Source organism: Eremomyces bilateralis (genome assembly GCF_010015585.1).
Source record: "Eremomyces bilateralis CBS 781.70 unplaced genomic scaffold P152scaffold_28, whole genome shotgun sequence".
NCBI classification, from domain to species: domain Eukaryota; kingdom Fungi; phylum Ascomycota; class Dothideomycetes; order Eremomycetales; family Eremomycetaceae; genus Eremomyces; species Eremomyces bilateralis.
In genome coordinates this window covers 26411-42134 of record NW_022985094.1, presented here as the reverse complement: position 1 = coordinate 42134, position 15724 = coordinate 26411, and the positions used below count along the sequence as shown (strand labels likewise).

General features: G+C 52.5%; 4 protein-coding genes across 4 annotated transcripts; 1 reads left to right on the top strand and 3 right to left on the bottom strand.

Moving 5' to 3' along the window:
• Window positions 1–52: 52 nt before the first annotated feature.
• P152DRAFT_442553 (Rft-1-domain-containing protein) lies at window positions 53–2146 on the bottom strand. Its single transcript, XM_033677749.1, has 4 exons — window positions 1375–2146; window positions 623–1322; window positions 414–568; window positions 53–364 (listed from the first exon to the last, which is right to left on the bottom strand). Exons 1-4 carry the CDS (start codon window positions 2019–2021, stop codon window positions 289–291), a joined length of 1578 nt encoding a protein of 525 aa, XP_033530636.1. The 5' UTR covers window positions 2022–2146; the 3' UTR covers window positions 53–288.
• Window positions 2147–2883: 737 nt separating this feature from the next.
• P152DRAFT_404194 (adenylate cyclase protein) lies at window positions 2884–8861 on the bottom strand (the record flags this gene model as incomplete). Its single annotated transcript, XM_033676747.1, has 3 exons — window positions 2884–3051; window positions 3108–7915; window positions 8102–8861. 3 exons carry the CDS (start codon window positions 8859–8861, stop codon window positions 2884–2886), a joined length of 5736 nt encoding a protein of 1911 aa, XP_033530635.1.
• A 3421-nt stretch (window positions 8862–12282) lies between these two features.
• Window positions 12283–13976, top strand: P152DRAFT_172989 (uncharacterized protein). The gene is made up of 3 exons (XM_033674112.1): window positions 12283–12511; window positions 12568–13186; window positions 13247–13976. The coding sequence occupies exons 1-3, from the start codon at window positions 12476–12478 to the stop codon at window positions 13882–13884; spliced, it is 1293 nt and encodes a 430-aa protein (XP_033530634.1). The 5' UTR covers window positions 12283–12475; the 3' UTR covers window positions 13885–13976.
• A 92-nt stretch (window positions 13977–14068) lies between these two features.
• P152DRAFT_484944 (NGG1p interacting factor 3) lies at window positions 14069–15439 on the bottom strand (the record flags this gene model as incomplete). The annotated part of the gene is made up of 6 exons (XM_033682031.1): window positions 14069–14618; window positions 14665–14909; window positions 14961–15049; window positions 15100–15225; window positions 15285–15328; window positions 15381–15439. 6 exons carry the CDS (start codon window positions 15437–15439, stop codon window positions 14069–14071), a joined length of 1113 nt encoding a protein of 370 aa, XP_033530633.1.
• Between the last annotated feature and the right edge of the window lie 285 nt (window positions 15440–15724).

Sequence of the window (15724 nt, the reverse complement as noted above, 5' to 3'; positions counted from 1 at the left end):
TGGAACTACTTTGGTCTAACTATGGCTTGACGACGTGAAAGTGAACAGGTATCCTGTAGAATAATTGTATTGTCGCCGGCGTCTACACGGTCTACGATTTGGGCCGTCGCTTCCTGTTATATCCCTGAAGCCTTTTGATATTCGCACCCATCACTGAATGCCATTGTCCTCCATGGAACGACAGTATGGCACGTATATGATATTGCATCGCCGATAGGAGAAAGCACCAGGCAGCGTAGCATGCTTTAATATCATGACTTCTGTTGTACATGGTCTGCATAGATTGCGTCAAGAACGCTCGCTGGTTCGCTGACCCCTGATATTCTGTACCAGTCCCCAGAGAAAGGTGCGTTCGAAGAGTAGCCTGAGGTGTTAGCGACATGCTAACTGTGTCTATCAAATATTTCACTTACAATAGCGCGAGGTATACTCCCACTGCAAGCCCCACCCGAACAAGGCTTCCCAGCAACGTTGACGCATACAGCCGACGGTTCCTGAGCAATGCCCAGAAAGCTATGGCTATTCCCTGAGAACCGTATGAAGGCAAGGATGTGGAGATGGTGAATGACTACAGCTCAAATCAGTGTCCGAGTCACAAGCGACAAGACGGTTGGGTGCTTACCAACTTCCTATGGTTAAAGAAGTCCTTGATGAAGGATATATTCCAAAAAATGCGCAATCCCATGTTCAAGCAGTTTGCATAAACCACCCCGTGGCCCCCAAGTGACCAAGTATGCAAGAAGAGAAAAGCAGATCCAGCAAATGCAGCGAAGAACAAGCCCATGTATACTGATTGACGGTAGAGCTGCTGTTTGTTAGCAACAGCTGCCACGAATGCTTCCGTAACCCCATTTAATGCCAAAAGAGGGATGTAGAAACAGTACGTGGACAGCATCTCCCCAGAGCCGGTTTCTATCCACTTGGAGCCGGCCACCAGTTGGAGAAGCAAGGGTGCTGCAACTGGCCCAGCAACAACCGCCACGAGTGACATGAGGCTGTATATGCGAAGGATATCCTGAAGTAACACTTTGGCCTGGTTGATTTGCTCCTTGGGCTCGGTAACGTTCGACTCGGACGCGCAAAGTCGAGCAAAGACATTTCTAGTACTCTCCTCGATAGGCTGGAAAACCATTCGTGCAATGAGGCCGCCATAATTGGCCGCCAGTGCATAGGCACCTTGGTCGTGGAGGGTGGTCAGGTTTGCCATAATTAATGAGTCCCCTTGGGTGAGGATGTACTTGACGCTGGACTGCAGAGAAAGGCTAAACACCAGGCTGCATAGCGATCGAGAAAATGCATTAAAGTAATGTATCTCGGATGGTCTGTATGCTTCTGGTAAGCTTAAGATGGCCAGCGCGTCCCCGATGCACATACTGTGGGCGTATCTTCCGCAGAATCAGGGAGAAATTCTGCTTTGCCGCAAGGCGGCTCACTCGGACAGTGTATCCCAGAAAGAGCGTCGTCGCAAACGCCAGTTGTCCGTATGCGAATGGCAAAACTCCGTAATTCAACCCATTGATATGCGCCCAGAAAGCGAGTCCGCAAATTATAAGGCACTTGACGATGGTAGCGAAGCTCTCTACTGAGCCCCGAATTCCATATAGAAGTTTCTGCTGGGCGGCCACAAACCCAGGCTCGGAAAGCAATTCGACAAGACAAGCGAACCCGTAAATGATCAAGGACTCTCGCACGTATAAGACGGGATAGTTGGCAGACCGTAGATACAGCGTCCCAAGCACCAGAGCAAACACGGGGCCAAGGGCAAGACTGATGTAGGAGAGATTCACCACAGTCTGCACATCGTCCGGCTGTCGCTGCACGGCCACGCGGACGCTCTCGCGGGAGAAGTATAGGACAGAAATAGAGTAGAGCTCCAACTGAGTTGCGACCGCCAGGAGTTCGGGAGAGATGATACGAAGGAGGGTTTGATTGAGGATAAATGTCAATGCCCTCGAGCTGACCTGGAGGAGGACGAGGACCGTGGCACCTTTAACAGAGGTCGCAACCGCAGAGTTTGGCATTGCGACGAGGTTCCGAAGGGTATAATATTAAGAAAATCGCAATTGCGATCCATTGCCGGTTTAACTAGACATATTGAATTGAAGGAGGCTGTGATGTTGGGAGATACGTGGTGAGTTGCCTAAGTTCCCAGCGTTGATGGAGGAACCAACGTGGTCCTTCCCAGGTGAAAGTATAAGAATGGTCAGCCGAACGACCGTTACGTACCAGAACGATTGCACTCGCCTAGGCGATATTCAGCACGACGAAAAGCTCACGAAACCCTTTAAAGTACTTAATTATCGTATTTATATTGATTGGTGGCATCCACCACGATGGTTATGCTATGATGAATCCGTGACTGGAATTAGCCTTTTCGGTCGTTGAGCGCTATTAAATGTTTCCCATCCCTAACCACCCACCCTGACAGTAGGTGTGCTAGACCATCCGGATTTACATGAATAAGAAAAGGAGCAGATGATCGCCAACTTGCATGTCATAGAGCGTTAACCCGTCCCATCGAATGAGCACGAACGCAGGAAAATAATGACAGAATGAATGAAAAGTGTATCCCAAAGCCCATCCAGGCAATATTGCCTGCCAACCGCTCCGGTCATCAGCATGAAAGTCGTAACTGAACATCGACAGTCGCCTGCGTGTGTCTTGCTTGCTTGTCCTGATAGCGCGAACGCAGAGCGCAAAGATTCTGCTCGCGTGGATGAATGAATCCGCCCTCGTGCAATGAGTTGTATACAAACGCCCAAACCGGGCTAACGGAACCGGCCGAAACATCTGCTGCGGTTCGCAACAGCAACCAGCGAGTAATAGGGATATCTGTGCTAATCATACAAGGTAAATTGCCTCCGGAAATGGACCGTGGAACGGTTACGGAGACGGTGTGGAGGGCGTTTGAACCTCTGCTTTCATCCGCTGAAGATCCCCAAGCTGCGAGGTAAGGTCGGTAAGAATCTCGTCCATCGGACACGCTTGCCCAAGGAGTCCACCTTGGAATGGCCGGACCATGTTTCGAAGGGCGAGAGTGGTGACGCATGTCTGTCAGGTCATCAGCATTGCATAACCCAGTTACTAACATATCAAGTCCAACATACCTCGATCCGTGAAACTTGATGCTCCACGAAGTTGATCAGGAATCGATCCGTGAGCTCCCCGCTACGGGTCCTCATTCGTTCCAATATGGCGGTTTCCGGTGCCTTCAGTTGGGTCGTGTCTGGGTCCTCGAGCGTGCTGCACAGCATCTCCAGGCGCAAACTGACGCTCCAAAGGCTCCAAACCGTTTCCGCGTCGATGATAAGTTTGGTCTCTTGTGGCTTGTTGGCCATTAGTCCCGAGCTAGTTCGGTGCAATTTCTCGGATTCCGCTCGTTGTTGTTGGACGAGGAGACGGTTCGCTAGGGCATGTGGGTACATCAAATAGACGCGTTCGGGATTTTCAAGACCCTTGAGTCGTCGCTCACCGAGATCTTTGACTTCGAAGCCTTGGCTGCTTAATGATCGAAGCTCACGTAGGATGGTATGGCTCAGGATATCATCGCCCATGGTATCATCGGATCCGGTTGACCCGGACCGGTCATACTCATAGTGCGTCTCCAAGAGCCGTTGGATTTCCGCGATGAAATCGGACGAGACGGTAATCTGTCCGCCGTCCGCAACTGATGAGATACGTGAAGCCCGATTGACCATAGGGCCAAAGTAGTCCATACGCCTCGTTACGGGGTCGACTTCACAAACTGGAGCGCCCCAATGGATACCCATGCGAACGGAGAGACCTTTGAAGATGATGTTTCCGTCGCCGTCAAACACCTCTTGTCCGTTGACGCTGTTCAAGATCTCCTCTGGCCATGGGACTTCTAACAGCTGGCTCTGTACCGTGAAGGACCACAGGAGAGCCGAAGTGACGGTGGGAAACGCGACCATGAATGAATCACCTTCCGTCTTGACCTCGTAGCCACCGATGAGCCGCAGTTGCCTCCTCATCAGCTCATTGTGCATTTTAATGGCTGAGCGCATCGCAATCGGGAACGTCTCCCATAGCAACGTCGAGTTCTTGATGTCCGTAAACACCAAGCTCACTTCGCCGACCGGTGCATCAACCTCGGGATCGAGACGAGCAATATTTTGATCGGCCACGCCCTCTTTCCCTCTCTTCCGTTGTCTCACGGTGAAGAAATCGTCCTGCATACTAATTGGACCCATGGACATGCTGTGGGTGCGGAACCGCGCTCGTTCGCGTCGCCGAAGGTCGCTGACACCTAGCATCATCACCATGATCTTGTTCGTGGCACCAAATGCGATGGCCAGATCCCGAAGCTTCTGCGCCGCGCGCATCAAATCGCTTCGTTCGGAGCGAGCGACATCCACGGCGAATTCGGGGGTCAAGTATTCCCAGAGCTCCCGTGAAGCGATAAGGATGATCTCATCCGACTCTCGAAGGGTGATGTGATTGATCTGCGGAGCGGCAGTGACAGCGGGGGTCATGGAAATGTAACCGAACGCCCGGGAGACCTCGAGGACATCGTTCAGCTTCCCTTGTCGTGACACGAATCCTCCCGCGTCTCGGATTCGAAGACGTTCAGTGACGGTGGCAGGGTCATGGCGTTGCGTGATCATCTTATGGCCTCCCTCCGACTGTATCAGAAGGGCTTGGGCATCTCCTACGTTGGAGACGAACAGCTCCATATCCTTGAGGAAAAGCACCGTCGCGACGCTGCCGGAGGCCAAATCGTCCTCGCCTAGCTCCGGCATGCCGATGGAGCCTCGATGGACCATCTGAGTCTTGGAATCCTTCGAGTTCGCCGCAATGGCGAGGTCTTTATTGAGAGTCAAGTACGTTCGCCGGAGCGCATCGACTGGGGTTTCCGGCCCGCGCAATTTCTCCAACTCATCCGTGAAGCGGTCCTTGAAGCTTTCGTGCAGGTACTTGGCGACCTTCGAACCTCCGGTGGAGATGGGCTGGCCATCAAACATACCGACCAGCGTCTCGTCATCGTGGTTTCGGAACCGGGGAATGATTAGATCCAAAATCGAGAGATGCTCATTCCTACCCAGGCTGTCGGCCATACCATATGCCATGCTACCAACGGTCGAACCAGAGGTGCGGACTCTTCGGTCTTCAGTTTGATCGGGCACGGAGGGGACCATCAGGGTAACGTCCATTAAGCCAAGGATACGCAGCTTGGACAACGATGTAAAGTCGGTGAGATCCTTTCCACCACGTCCAGCCCCCCCCATGTAAGAGCCGGTCGGTTTGATCTCCAGCCTCTTGTTCCCGGACAGATTAAGATATCTCAAGTTGTGGTTCCAGTTCCAATTCCAATCGTAAGGCCAATTGTTGACGTTGTACTTGAGCAGATTGCTGCCAACGTCCATGATGGCAAGTTTTTGTATCTTGGCGAGCTCCGCCGGTAAGACTTGGAACTTATTTCCGTTAATGTGGAGGACTCGGAGAGAGACCACCTCGTCCAAATCTTCAGCGGGCAAGGTCGTTAAATCGTTCCCTGACAAGTACAGCTCGGTGAGATGCGGCCATCGACGCAAGGTTCGGGGTGGAATATCGTAAAGTAGATTATAAGATAGATTGAGAATGCGTAGATCTGGCAGTAGGGCGAGTTCGTCGAAAATATCGTCGGGGAGTCGATTGTCTGCAAGGAACAAATGCTTCAAGGAACTTGCGAATGTATTTACTAGCCGGCCTGAGAGACTTGAATCTTTCCGAGAGACGGGCGTGATGGTCCCTTCGGTCGTGGCGCGGGACATGGCCGATCCTTTGCGGCCGTTCTGGGTGAAGCTGGAGCTCATTGATCCCTTTCGATGGACACTGCCTCCCGATGAGCTACCAACACTCAGATACCCAGAGGCCTGGCTCGGTCTCCGGGATTGAAAATCTTCGAGTCTACCAAGCTCGTCGAAATTTTGTGTCGAGCCGGACCCAGGAGTCGGCATGTCACTTGGGTCGTGTGGAAGATTCGGGAGAGGTGCACCCGGTTTCGGGAAGGTGTCAAGCACGTTGGCGGAGACGTTCAGGGTTTCCAGTTTCCGGGCGTACCATAGTTCGGGGGGTAGAGACGTGAGATTGTTGGCACGGATATCCAAATGTTTGAGCTCCCCCAGGCGGCCAATCTCCTTTGGCAAGCTGCTCAGGAGGTTGCGGGCAATCGTGAAATGTTCCAGATGCGCGAGCCGGCCGATGTGAGGTGATAGTGACACGAAATGGTTCTTGTCGAGGTTAAGGCGGGTTAATGAAGGAGCCTTCTGGAACAGATCATCCGGGAGCTGAGCCAGTTTGGCAGAAGCGAGGTTGAGAATGCTTAGGGAGGGGATGCTGGCAGAGAAGCCGAACCGAGTGACTGGATTGTGGTCCATTTCCAACACCCGGATCCTTGCGAACGTTCCTTCGAAGGCGGAAATGCGATTGTGGCCGGTGAGGAGATACTCGAGCTGTGGAAGCTGGGACAGGACGTCAATACTTTCCATGGCATTGAACCGGACGTCGACCTCTTTGAGTTTGGTCAGATTCGTGATCGATGCAGGAAACGACTTCGTAAGACGATTGTTCGTGGCCCAGAGTCGCTCCAGCTTGGTGAGGCGTCCGATTTTCGGCACTGCGCTAATTGAATTGAAGCTGATATCCAGATCTCCCATGTTCTTGAGGTCGCACAAAAAGTCGGGAAACTCCGTCAGTGAATTACATGAAAGGTTGAGACTTCGAAGGAACCGGAATTGTCCAAAGTACGTTGGCAGATGCGTTAGCCGGTTGTTCGCCAATTTCAGACCAAGCAGTGATTCCAGTTGGTACAGCTCTGCATGTTCCAGTTGCTCCAGTCGGTTGTTGGATAGATCGAGCATGGTCAAGCGGTTGGCTAGGCTCAAACTCGGTGGCAGTTTCCATGCCTCGTTACCCCTGTACTTGATATCGCGCAGGTTCACGCACGCTTGGATGAAATCTTTCGGGACATCGAGGGAGAGGTTGCGGGAAAGGTTGAGAGAGACGATCTCGTTAGCTTTTTGGTACAACGTGATGGGGATGGTGATGAGATTCTTCCCGGAAAGATCAATATGGTTAAATTTCTGCATCTTGTTGAAGCCGGGGTCGTCCTTGTCTAAGGTGGAGTAGCCGGTCATTTTCGCTGGAAGGAATATGAAACGACACAAGTAGCTGTTGTCCTCACGACCGACTTCGTCGATGCGATCGATGTCGGTATATCCGGCTTGCTCCAACAGCCTCTTCTGAATGGCGAGCGGCCGCTCCTGGGGATCGAGCTGTCGGGATGTATCGTGTTTTTTCATCACGATATGGTAATTGTTCAATTCGTCTTGCAGAACGGTTCGCTTCCCTACCATCTGGATGATGTCGTTGACTGTGGCATTAAGGGGTAACGACACGGTCATGAAGGTCGAGTCGTGCCGGAATATACGAGCACCATATGAAGTCCCCTGATCGTCGCTGGTCGGGAACCCACTATCGTCCAACTCCCTCAAGCGTCCGAGATTCTCGTCGGCCTGGTTCTTCACTGCCCAAGACTCCGGCGCTTCCCAACCTCCATGATTTGGTTCTTCTTCTTTCGACTCAGGAGGCGGCTCCTCCCCAGCCCACGGCGCGGAATTGGAGTCGTTCCCAGGAGGGGTCATGGGTGCCGGGTGGGGGTTGATGATGTCAGTTAAGTTGCTCAAATCAGTGTCGAGAAACCACAGCGATGCATTCTGAGCGTCCGAGCGCGCGACGTTCGGATCCCGGGGCTTCTGTGCCTCTTTGATCTCCTGACCCTTCTTCGACCCCACAAACGGTAACCGGTGGTGGTCGCGCTTCTGCGCTTCCTTGGAGGTACTCATGGCTCGTCCGTTGGTCGGGAATTCAGAGACCGTGCCCTTCCTTTTCGGACCGGGCTGTGCGAATTCGGGTCCTCGTCCAGCCTTCAACGACTGCTGAAGTGAGGTGCTGGATGACGGCAGGTCTCTCAGTGCCTCACTACCTTGCCGGTCCGTTCGCTCGTTTCCCCCTTTGCGTCGGAATTTATCGAGAATCGAGCGTTTCGACGCCGCGCCGTTCACGCTTGGGGATCGCTGCGACTGAGCATCTCTTCCGATACCGCTGTGTGCGCTCGGTGTCGGACTCGCTGCGCGGGGTGCGAGCGACGTTTTTGAATTGAACGATGAGTTGGTGTTGGGGAGGTTTGGGAGTGGGTAGTCGGCACGGCGCAAATTCTGCACGGAGCCTTCCCGGGAGGTTCGTGGGCGTGGTTGGAGGGCTTGATCGGGGTCGGAGACCTTGTGGTCTTCTTTGCTTCTGCTGTGACGATGTCCCGGGAGATGCAATTTGTGGCCGGTCGAAATGGAGGGTCTCGCGGTGCGGTTCGAATCATTGGAGCTAATAGTTCGACGATCCGTTGAAGCAGGCGGTTCCTTCATATCCTGGAACTCCCATGGCGTCACCTCGCTCGAGGGCAGGGGCGTTCGTGGGCGAGAATGACTTCTTGGCGAAGCGGGTCGGCTGCCGACCCCCATATGGTTGAACGAATTGTTCCGGTGGCGCGCACGCGATTGCGAGGAATCAGCGAACGAGTACAATGCTCCCGGGGGAAGACTGGTCTGGGAGTTCTGTCGAGACACGGCTTCCGCGTACTCGTCGCCGAAGAAACCGTGAAGCTTCTTGTGGAAACTGCGGCTGTGGCTCGACGTCTTGGACCCGGAGCTTCCGGCGGTATTCTGACTGGCTACCGACGGCCGGCGCACTTCACCTTCGTACCCCGGATCGTCATCCTTGCTCCCAGGCCGAAAGCCCGGCGACAATTGGGCGATATCCTCGTTGGAGTCATCATAGAAACTGTTTCCGAAGACACTGGTCGGCATGACGGATTGTCCGGCGTTCGTGGACCACTGCGAGTTGGGGGAAGGGGCGGACGGCGGCTGTCGAGAGATGGATGGCACTCTGGGACCGTTTTCGAGCACGGCGAGGTCTTTGCGGTAGTTGTTGAAATCGGACGCTCTACCGGACTCCCATGGATAATAGTTCGACGGGACAGGGCTTCGCAAAAAGGAACGGTGAGGAGTTTGCGAACCGGGAGAGATCTCGAGGTCTTTTTCGTGACTGCGATGCCTTAGAGTCAGCGGGATATACCGAAACAATGATTCTTGCAGATTTCCAAAGTCGATGGGTCATTCAGCCATCGCTGGCCGTGCCGGGACGCGATTGACGAGAGCGTGAATGTCTAAACCATCGAATACGTATGTTCAAAGCTTAGCGACAATGGCACATGCACGGCCACGATGCGCAAGACACAGATGCGGTGTGGTGGACGATCGAGGTTTGGATGGACGGGGCGCACCAGCTCGACGCAAGCTGTGTGACAAGTGACAAGTGACAAAGAAACAATTGATGGCTCGGTCGCGGTCGTGCATAGGTCTCCCGGAGGCCGGAATGCATCAATGCAACAAGCGGAAAGAGAGTACATACTTTCTTTCTTTGTCCGTAGCGACCTTCATCGGCGTGGCTCGATCACGCTTCTGGCCGGCGAAGAAGCCCTTGACGGTATCTGAAGAGCGCCAGCTGTCGGCACCCGAGCTCGTAGTCGACCCGTGGCGGTCGGCATTCTCTTCCCTCGTCATGACGGGTGAATGGATGGGGAGGCGGCCATGCGAAGGAAATAGGATGAGGGCGGAGGTGATGTCGATATGCGGAGAACTGCACGTCACGACATCGGCATGGCAAGCAGTCGCAGCAGCGGGCGGGAAGAGGCTGCGGGCGGCGGGATCAGCAGAAGGGTTAATCGGATCTGGTCAAGATTCGTGTTGTCGGAGAAACTGCGGGCGCAATTCTGTTGTCGATGGGGTTAAGGTGAGGTGAAGTCGTGATGGAGACCTAGAGAACTACAGAACTAGACCTAAGATGAACGGGGAGTGAGACGATGGAGCAGACACAGCGAGTGAGAGGTGAGCTGGTGCTGTGGAGGTGCTATGGTAATGTCTGTGTGGGGACCTGGGGCAGAAATGTGAGGGTCCGTCCCGGTCTGGTCATAATTATTTATCATAATAATACTTTGGACTCGATGACTTTATGGTGTTTGTTGACTTGTGACAGTTACGGGTAAGAAAGATATAATCATCCGGGAATTAGAATGAGAATAAGAAGCTGGAAGACGTCTTGTTCCTGCACTAGTATACTGCACTGCGGACTGCGGTGGTGTACGGAGTAGTCATGAGGCATAGAGAGGAATAGTGGGAGAGGTGAATTGTACATAACTTCACTTCCAATTCCCTAATATTTACGTGGTAAATTCCATTCACTTGACCTCCCTGATACTCCAATGTTGAATTTAGTACCTTACACGGAGTAAGGACCTAGCAAGCTTGGGCTGATTATCTGTACAGCAGATCAGAGAGACAGGTCTGGATTTCAGTGGACAATGAGAAGCCTCAAACATCAGTTCATGTTTGTACGGAGGATTCGACGTACTTGGGCAGCCGTCAGTCACCCGGATTCTGTTTCTACAGGATATAATAAAGTATAATATATCCGTATCCCCACCATCGGTAGTACGAAATATTCCCTTACCAATAGTGTCGCACATTGACCTTTTTCCTTAGTCCTTCCTCAGATATCTCTCTTGATCTCTTTAGATCTGCTGCTGGATGATTCAGGTCATTCAGGTTGCGCCCTTACCACGTGATTACCTCCTTCTATTCTATTGACTCTTACCTCAGCAAAGCTCAGGCCATTTGTGGTCGTGCCAAGGCACCGGAGTGGACTATACCTAATCGGTAGAGTCACATGCACTCCTCGAACAAATGGCTTACCTCAGCAAGCTCAGGCTATTTGTGGTCGTGCCTGAGGCAACAAATCACACTATACCTAATCGGTCAATGCAGTTCTCGAACAAATAGCCTGAGGATTCTGTCAATGGTTCACACTGACTGTTCGATAATTTACATGTGTTTTGCACGATTTTGGAAACCTCACTTTTGCATATTCTTCAATAACAATACGAGGACTTCTTATATTTGCCCTTAAATTCACTGGACTGTGCAGCAAGGTATACTTCATCTAGAAATTGAATTTTTTTCCACTTCGGATGCTTGTGTCTTGCAAAAAACGCTGATATGTAAAAAACCAGACTGCGTCAGAATCGTCAACCAACCACCACAGTCGAAGCACCAGTTCGTAGCTATTCTCTGCTCTCGGGAGACGTTGGGTCCAGTCGTACGCTGCGCCGAGAGGAGGTTCGATCTGACATCGCCTAAATTTCACTGGGCTGTCAAGAAACGATAGAGGATTCGATTGAACGTATCAATTTTACTGTGCGACGGCTCGTTGTGGAGAAAAACGAAGTTGAAGTAGTTAAATTGCTCTCATACAAACGATCTCGACTTGGGCCAAAAATCAATGACATGATCCTCAGGCTACTTGGTAGAGAACCTTGCTAATTAGGTCTGGTATAGTGCGGTTAGTTGCCTCAGGCACTACCACAATGGCCTGAGCGTGCTAATGTAAGGCAATTGAACTCCTCAGCTTGACCACGTGACTGTTCCACAAACCGCTTCTATCCTCCTCCTTACTCTACAAGTTCCAGCTATCGTTTCGACTTTCGAACAGGCATTTATTCCGGATTCCCCGATTTTCCTGAACTTTCCCGAACTAATCCGGCCAATGGCCGATCGCATGATTCGCGTCCGATTGCCGATCCTGATCTCAGAAAGTCCTGTGCATGCGGGCGGGGTCCAGGGGCAACACGCTTGTGGACGTATGGATCAGCCACTGAAATGTATTCAATAATCCTCCAAGCCTCCATCCTCCGTGTCCACTCATTATGTATAAGTAACAGGCTAACAGCCAGGCTGGGCCGGGGAATGGCGAATTGGCGATGTACGTACCTCTTAATAGGATGTAAGCCTCGCCAACGAATTTCTCTTCGACTTTGGCTGTCACAGCCTCAGCTCTTTTGTTTTGGATTTTTGGTGTTGAGTTCGTTTCTTGATACCTCGACCCTTATTATAATAATAATCCCCCGATCTACTACTCAGTCCTCGTTATTTACGACTTCCGCTATCCGAATTCCTACTCCCAGCATACTCCTTGCATGAATTCGACGACCGCGAACACGTCATCGTCTGACTACCTTGCGGCCCTGGAATATTACCATATCGACGGAGTCCATGAGCCCGGTTGCGATACATCCCTTCACTCATTTGCTGCGAGGTCAGCGGGGGATGAGAGAAGAGGAGAGGAGGCCAGAAGGGATATGAGCAAACTCCGAACCGCGTACACCGGTACATTTTCGCTACTATCGCTAGGACCTGTTTTCGACGTCGGAATATTGGCTTGATGCTTTAAGTGCCTCTACAAACGCGTTCAAAGCCTGTGTGCATTTCTATCTGGAACCTTCTACCTATATTTTCCTCCTTGAGCCGGCTTCGGATATTTCAGTGCTTTCTAGCGGAAGTATTAGATAGGTGTTTTTGCATACGCAATGGCCTCCAACTCGAGGGAATCCAACTGGGTAGATGTGAGCAATTAGGAAAGGTTCTGAGTCGATTAGATCGTGACGCTCACAATGACCAGGGATTGCGAGGCATTGCGGCATTCATCGTTGTCAGCGGTCATGTCCTCACCGCGTTCGCTCCCGAAATCCACGCCCCGTCGAATGCCGCAGACGAACCCCCCACCCTCATGCAACTCCCCTTCTTTCGACTCCTCATCGCCGGGCGTGCAGCGGTGGCTCTCTTCTTCCTGATAACAGGCTATGTGAATACGCTGGGACCGCTGGTCAAAGCAAAGGCGGCCGGCGTGGACGTTGCATTTTCAGGTCTATCGAAAAACGCCTTGAAGCGACCAGCGCAACTCATCCTACCGGCATTCTTTGCCACCCTGATTTCATGGGGGCTAGCCAACGTTGGTGCTTATAAGATGGGGAAACATATCGATGCGACCTGGATCCGCCAGGGTTATCACGCCCCGGGCACATCGATCTCCTCGGCTATTTACAGCCTCTTCCATGCGGAGGCCTCGACCTGGACGGAGGGGTGGAATGAATATGATGGGATTCAATGGGCCATGATTGTATTACTCGAAGGGAGCATGATTGTGTACTTGACACTTCTGGCTACCCTCCCAGTTACTCCCAAGGCCAGGAGAGTCGGGTTCCTTGCGGTCTACTTTTATGGATGGATTGCCGGCACAGGTGAGTCCTAGGCTTCTAGTATCTTATGAAAAGCCTTCAACCATGCTGACCTACGAATAGCTCAAAAGACCATGAATGTCGCCTTTGGCATGCTCTTAGCGGACCTGCATGTCGAAGTCGGCGCTGACGCCGCCCTCTTACCCGCGCCGTTTCCTATAATCTCCCTTGTCCTCGGGCTATTCCTCTGCAGTTTCCCTCAGGACGCACCAGACCGTACCGCATGGACCCGAATCATGGTCAACATGATGTCTCCCATTACTCCCGCCGAAGCGGACATTCGCAAATACTGGGATTCCATTGGCGCGTGTTTGATAGTTCTGGGCGTCTACTCCTCTCCGAACGCACGGCGGATTCTTTCCCACCGCTTCTTCAACTTCCTCGGCCGCGTCAGCCTGCCCGTGTACCTCATCCACAACCAGCTCATGAAGACCGTCCTCACATGGCTGATCTACCTTCCGAGCGCGCTGAATCCTCCCGTCAATGAGCAGACCGGGGAACAGATGGACTTGCAGCGTGGATCGAGTCTGCATATGGCGGCCTCCGTGGTCGTCTTTTTCGTCATAACTTACCGGTTGGCGCTGGTGTGGACGAAGACGGTGGATCCGTTGTGTGCGAGGATCGTGGATCGTATGACAAAATGGGCATACGACGAAGAGTATCGTCCTGCTGGCGGGAAGCCGGTGGTTTTACCCCCATGAATAATAATGGCATTGGTTGGGCGTCCGGCCTGCAGCGTTCAAGCGTATGATGTTTTACCTGTTTCATCTTGTCCATATCACAAGCGCGCATGCACAACTCGTGGGCTATCTATAACATAGACTCTGTATCCCTCTTAATTAGAGAACGTCGAAACGTTTTGATACCAAGCTCACATTGCGGGAATTATCCCCCGGCAGACTGCGCAATGACCAGCCCGAAAGGGTCCCTATCGCGTTCACTAACTTCCACTTCGACGGATGTATCCTTCAACGCCTCTTCCAGACGCCCATCCTCTCTTATCCCGCTCCGAATCGTCTCCCATTCCTCCCGCACCGCCTGTAACAGCTGGTTACTCAGTACCGAATGCAGAAACCCTCGTTCCGTATTCGAATGGAACATCGTCACTACCGACTGCCCTCTTTCGATGGCGGCCAGTGCCTCGTGGTGCGACAATTCCCCGGTAAACAGCAAATCCACGTCCAAGCCCGCAAATAACGATCCGCCACTGCCCGCGCAGATGCCGACGCTCCGGATCGAGATGTCCTCGATCGCGGTTCCCTGGGGGATGGCGACGGGGAAGCCTTTTGGCTGGCCCAAGCCTCGGGCGATGCGGTCGATCAAATGCGCGAGCGGCTGTGGCTGGGCAAAGCGGACGACTCGACCCATCCCTGCGCCAGGGGATGAGGGGTCCTCGTTCGGCTTGATTGCAGAGCGGGTGTGTGGGATCGACGCGCTCGGGGGTGTCAGATGATGCTCAAATATGGTACCGGTATACATACAGCTTTAAATCGCGCTGGATAAACTTCAGCCCGGAAGGATGGGGTTGAAGAATGAAGGATGGCCGTTGGGGGAGGACGAATGGATCCGTCTCTTCGCCTGGCGGGACTGACGGTGGTCCTTCGACGGGAGAGCCTTGTAGTAGCTCCTGTGGCGGTTGCTCGATCGCATCGCCGGTTACTATATCTGCCAACCAGTCGCCTAGGCCTCCGCTAGCGGCGTCTACGGCGGTGTGAGGGCAGTAAACCTAGAGCGGTCAGTCGCTGGATGAAGATCGCGGACAGCAACGGAGGCATACACTTATCCCTTCCGTGGCCAGGCGCAGTAGCGACTGTTGCTGGCTGTCGCCAAGACTCAACGCTTTCAGTCCTTTAAATATTATCGGATCTGTCTTTCTTAGTGGGGACGCGGTGCAAAAGCAGGGCAGGCGGACGCACGATACGCCACAACAATCGACTGTTTCGTCTCGATCGCCTCGTCGGCGACGGCTTTCGTCAAGTCTACGGTCAGTAAAGCAGAGTTGCGCTGCCGTCTTTGAGGGTTATACGGCGCTTCCAGGAGCACTACGTAGGATCGTCAACTTCATGTCTTGAAATAGGAGTCGTAGCCTAAGCCGTCGTACGTCCAGTGTTATCCCAGCTCTTGTCTGCAAGTCTTTCAGGATACCTAAAAATTCTTAGTCCTATGGTTTATACGATCCCGCTGAACATTGACCTACAATTTGCGCATGGCACTGACCACTGCTTTGGAAAAAGGGGCCGTTTGGGACGACATCATTGTGGAATACTGGCGGTAGACACGACCCAACATAAGTTCATCCGCCAAACGAATGATTATATATTCCTTTGCTATCTAGAGCGTAAGGAACCTTCGTTAGTAAAATATGTTCGCGTCTAAGAAAACGTTGAAATGATGCAATGGACGATGATTTTGCGGCCGAATAATCGACATCTGCACACTGGGAATTGGCAAAATCTATGCCTCAGGCATCATAATAACATCATCATCAACATGAACGGAATTGAAGGATGAGCAAAACTTGCTGGTTATCCAACCATATCT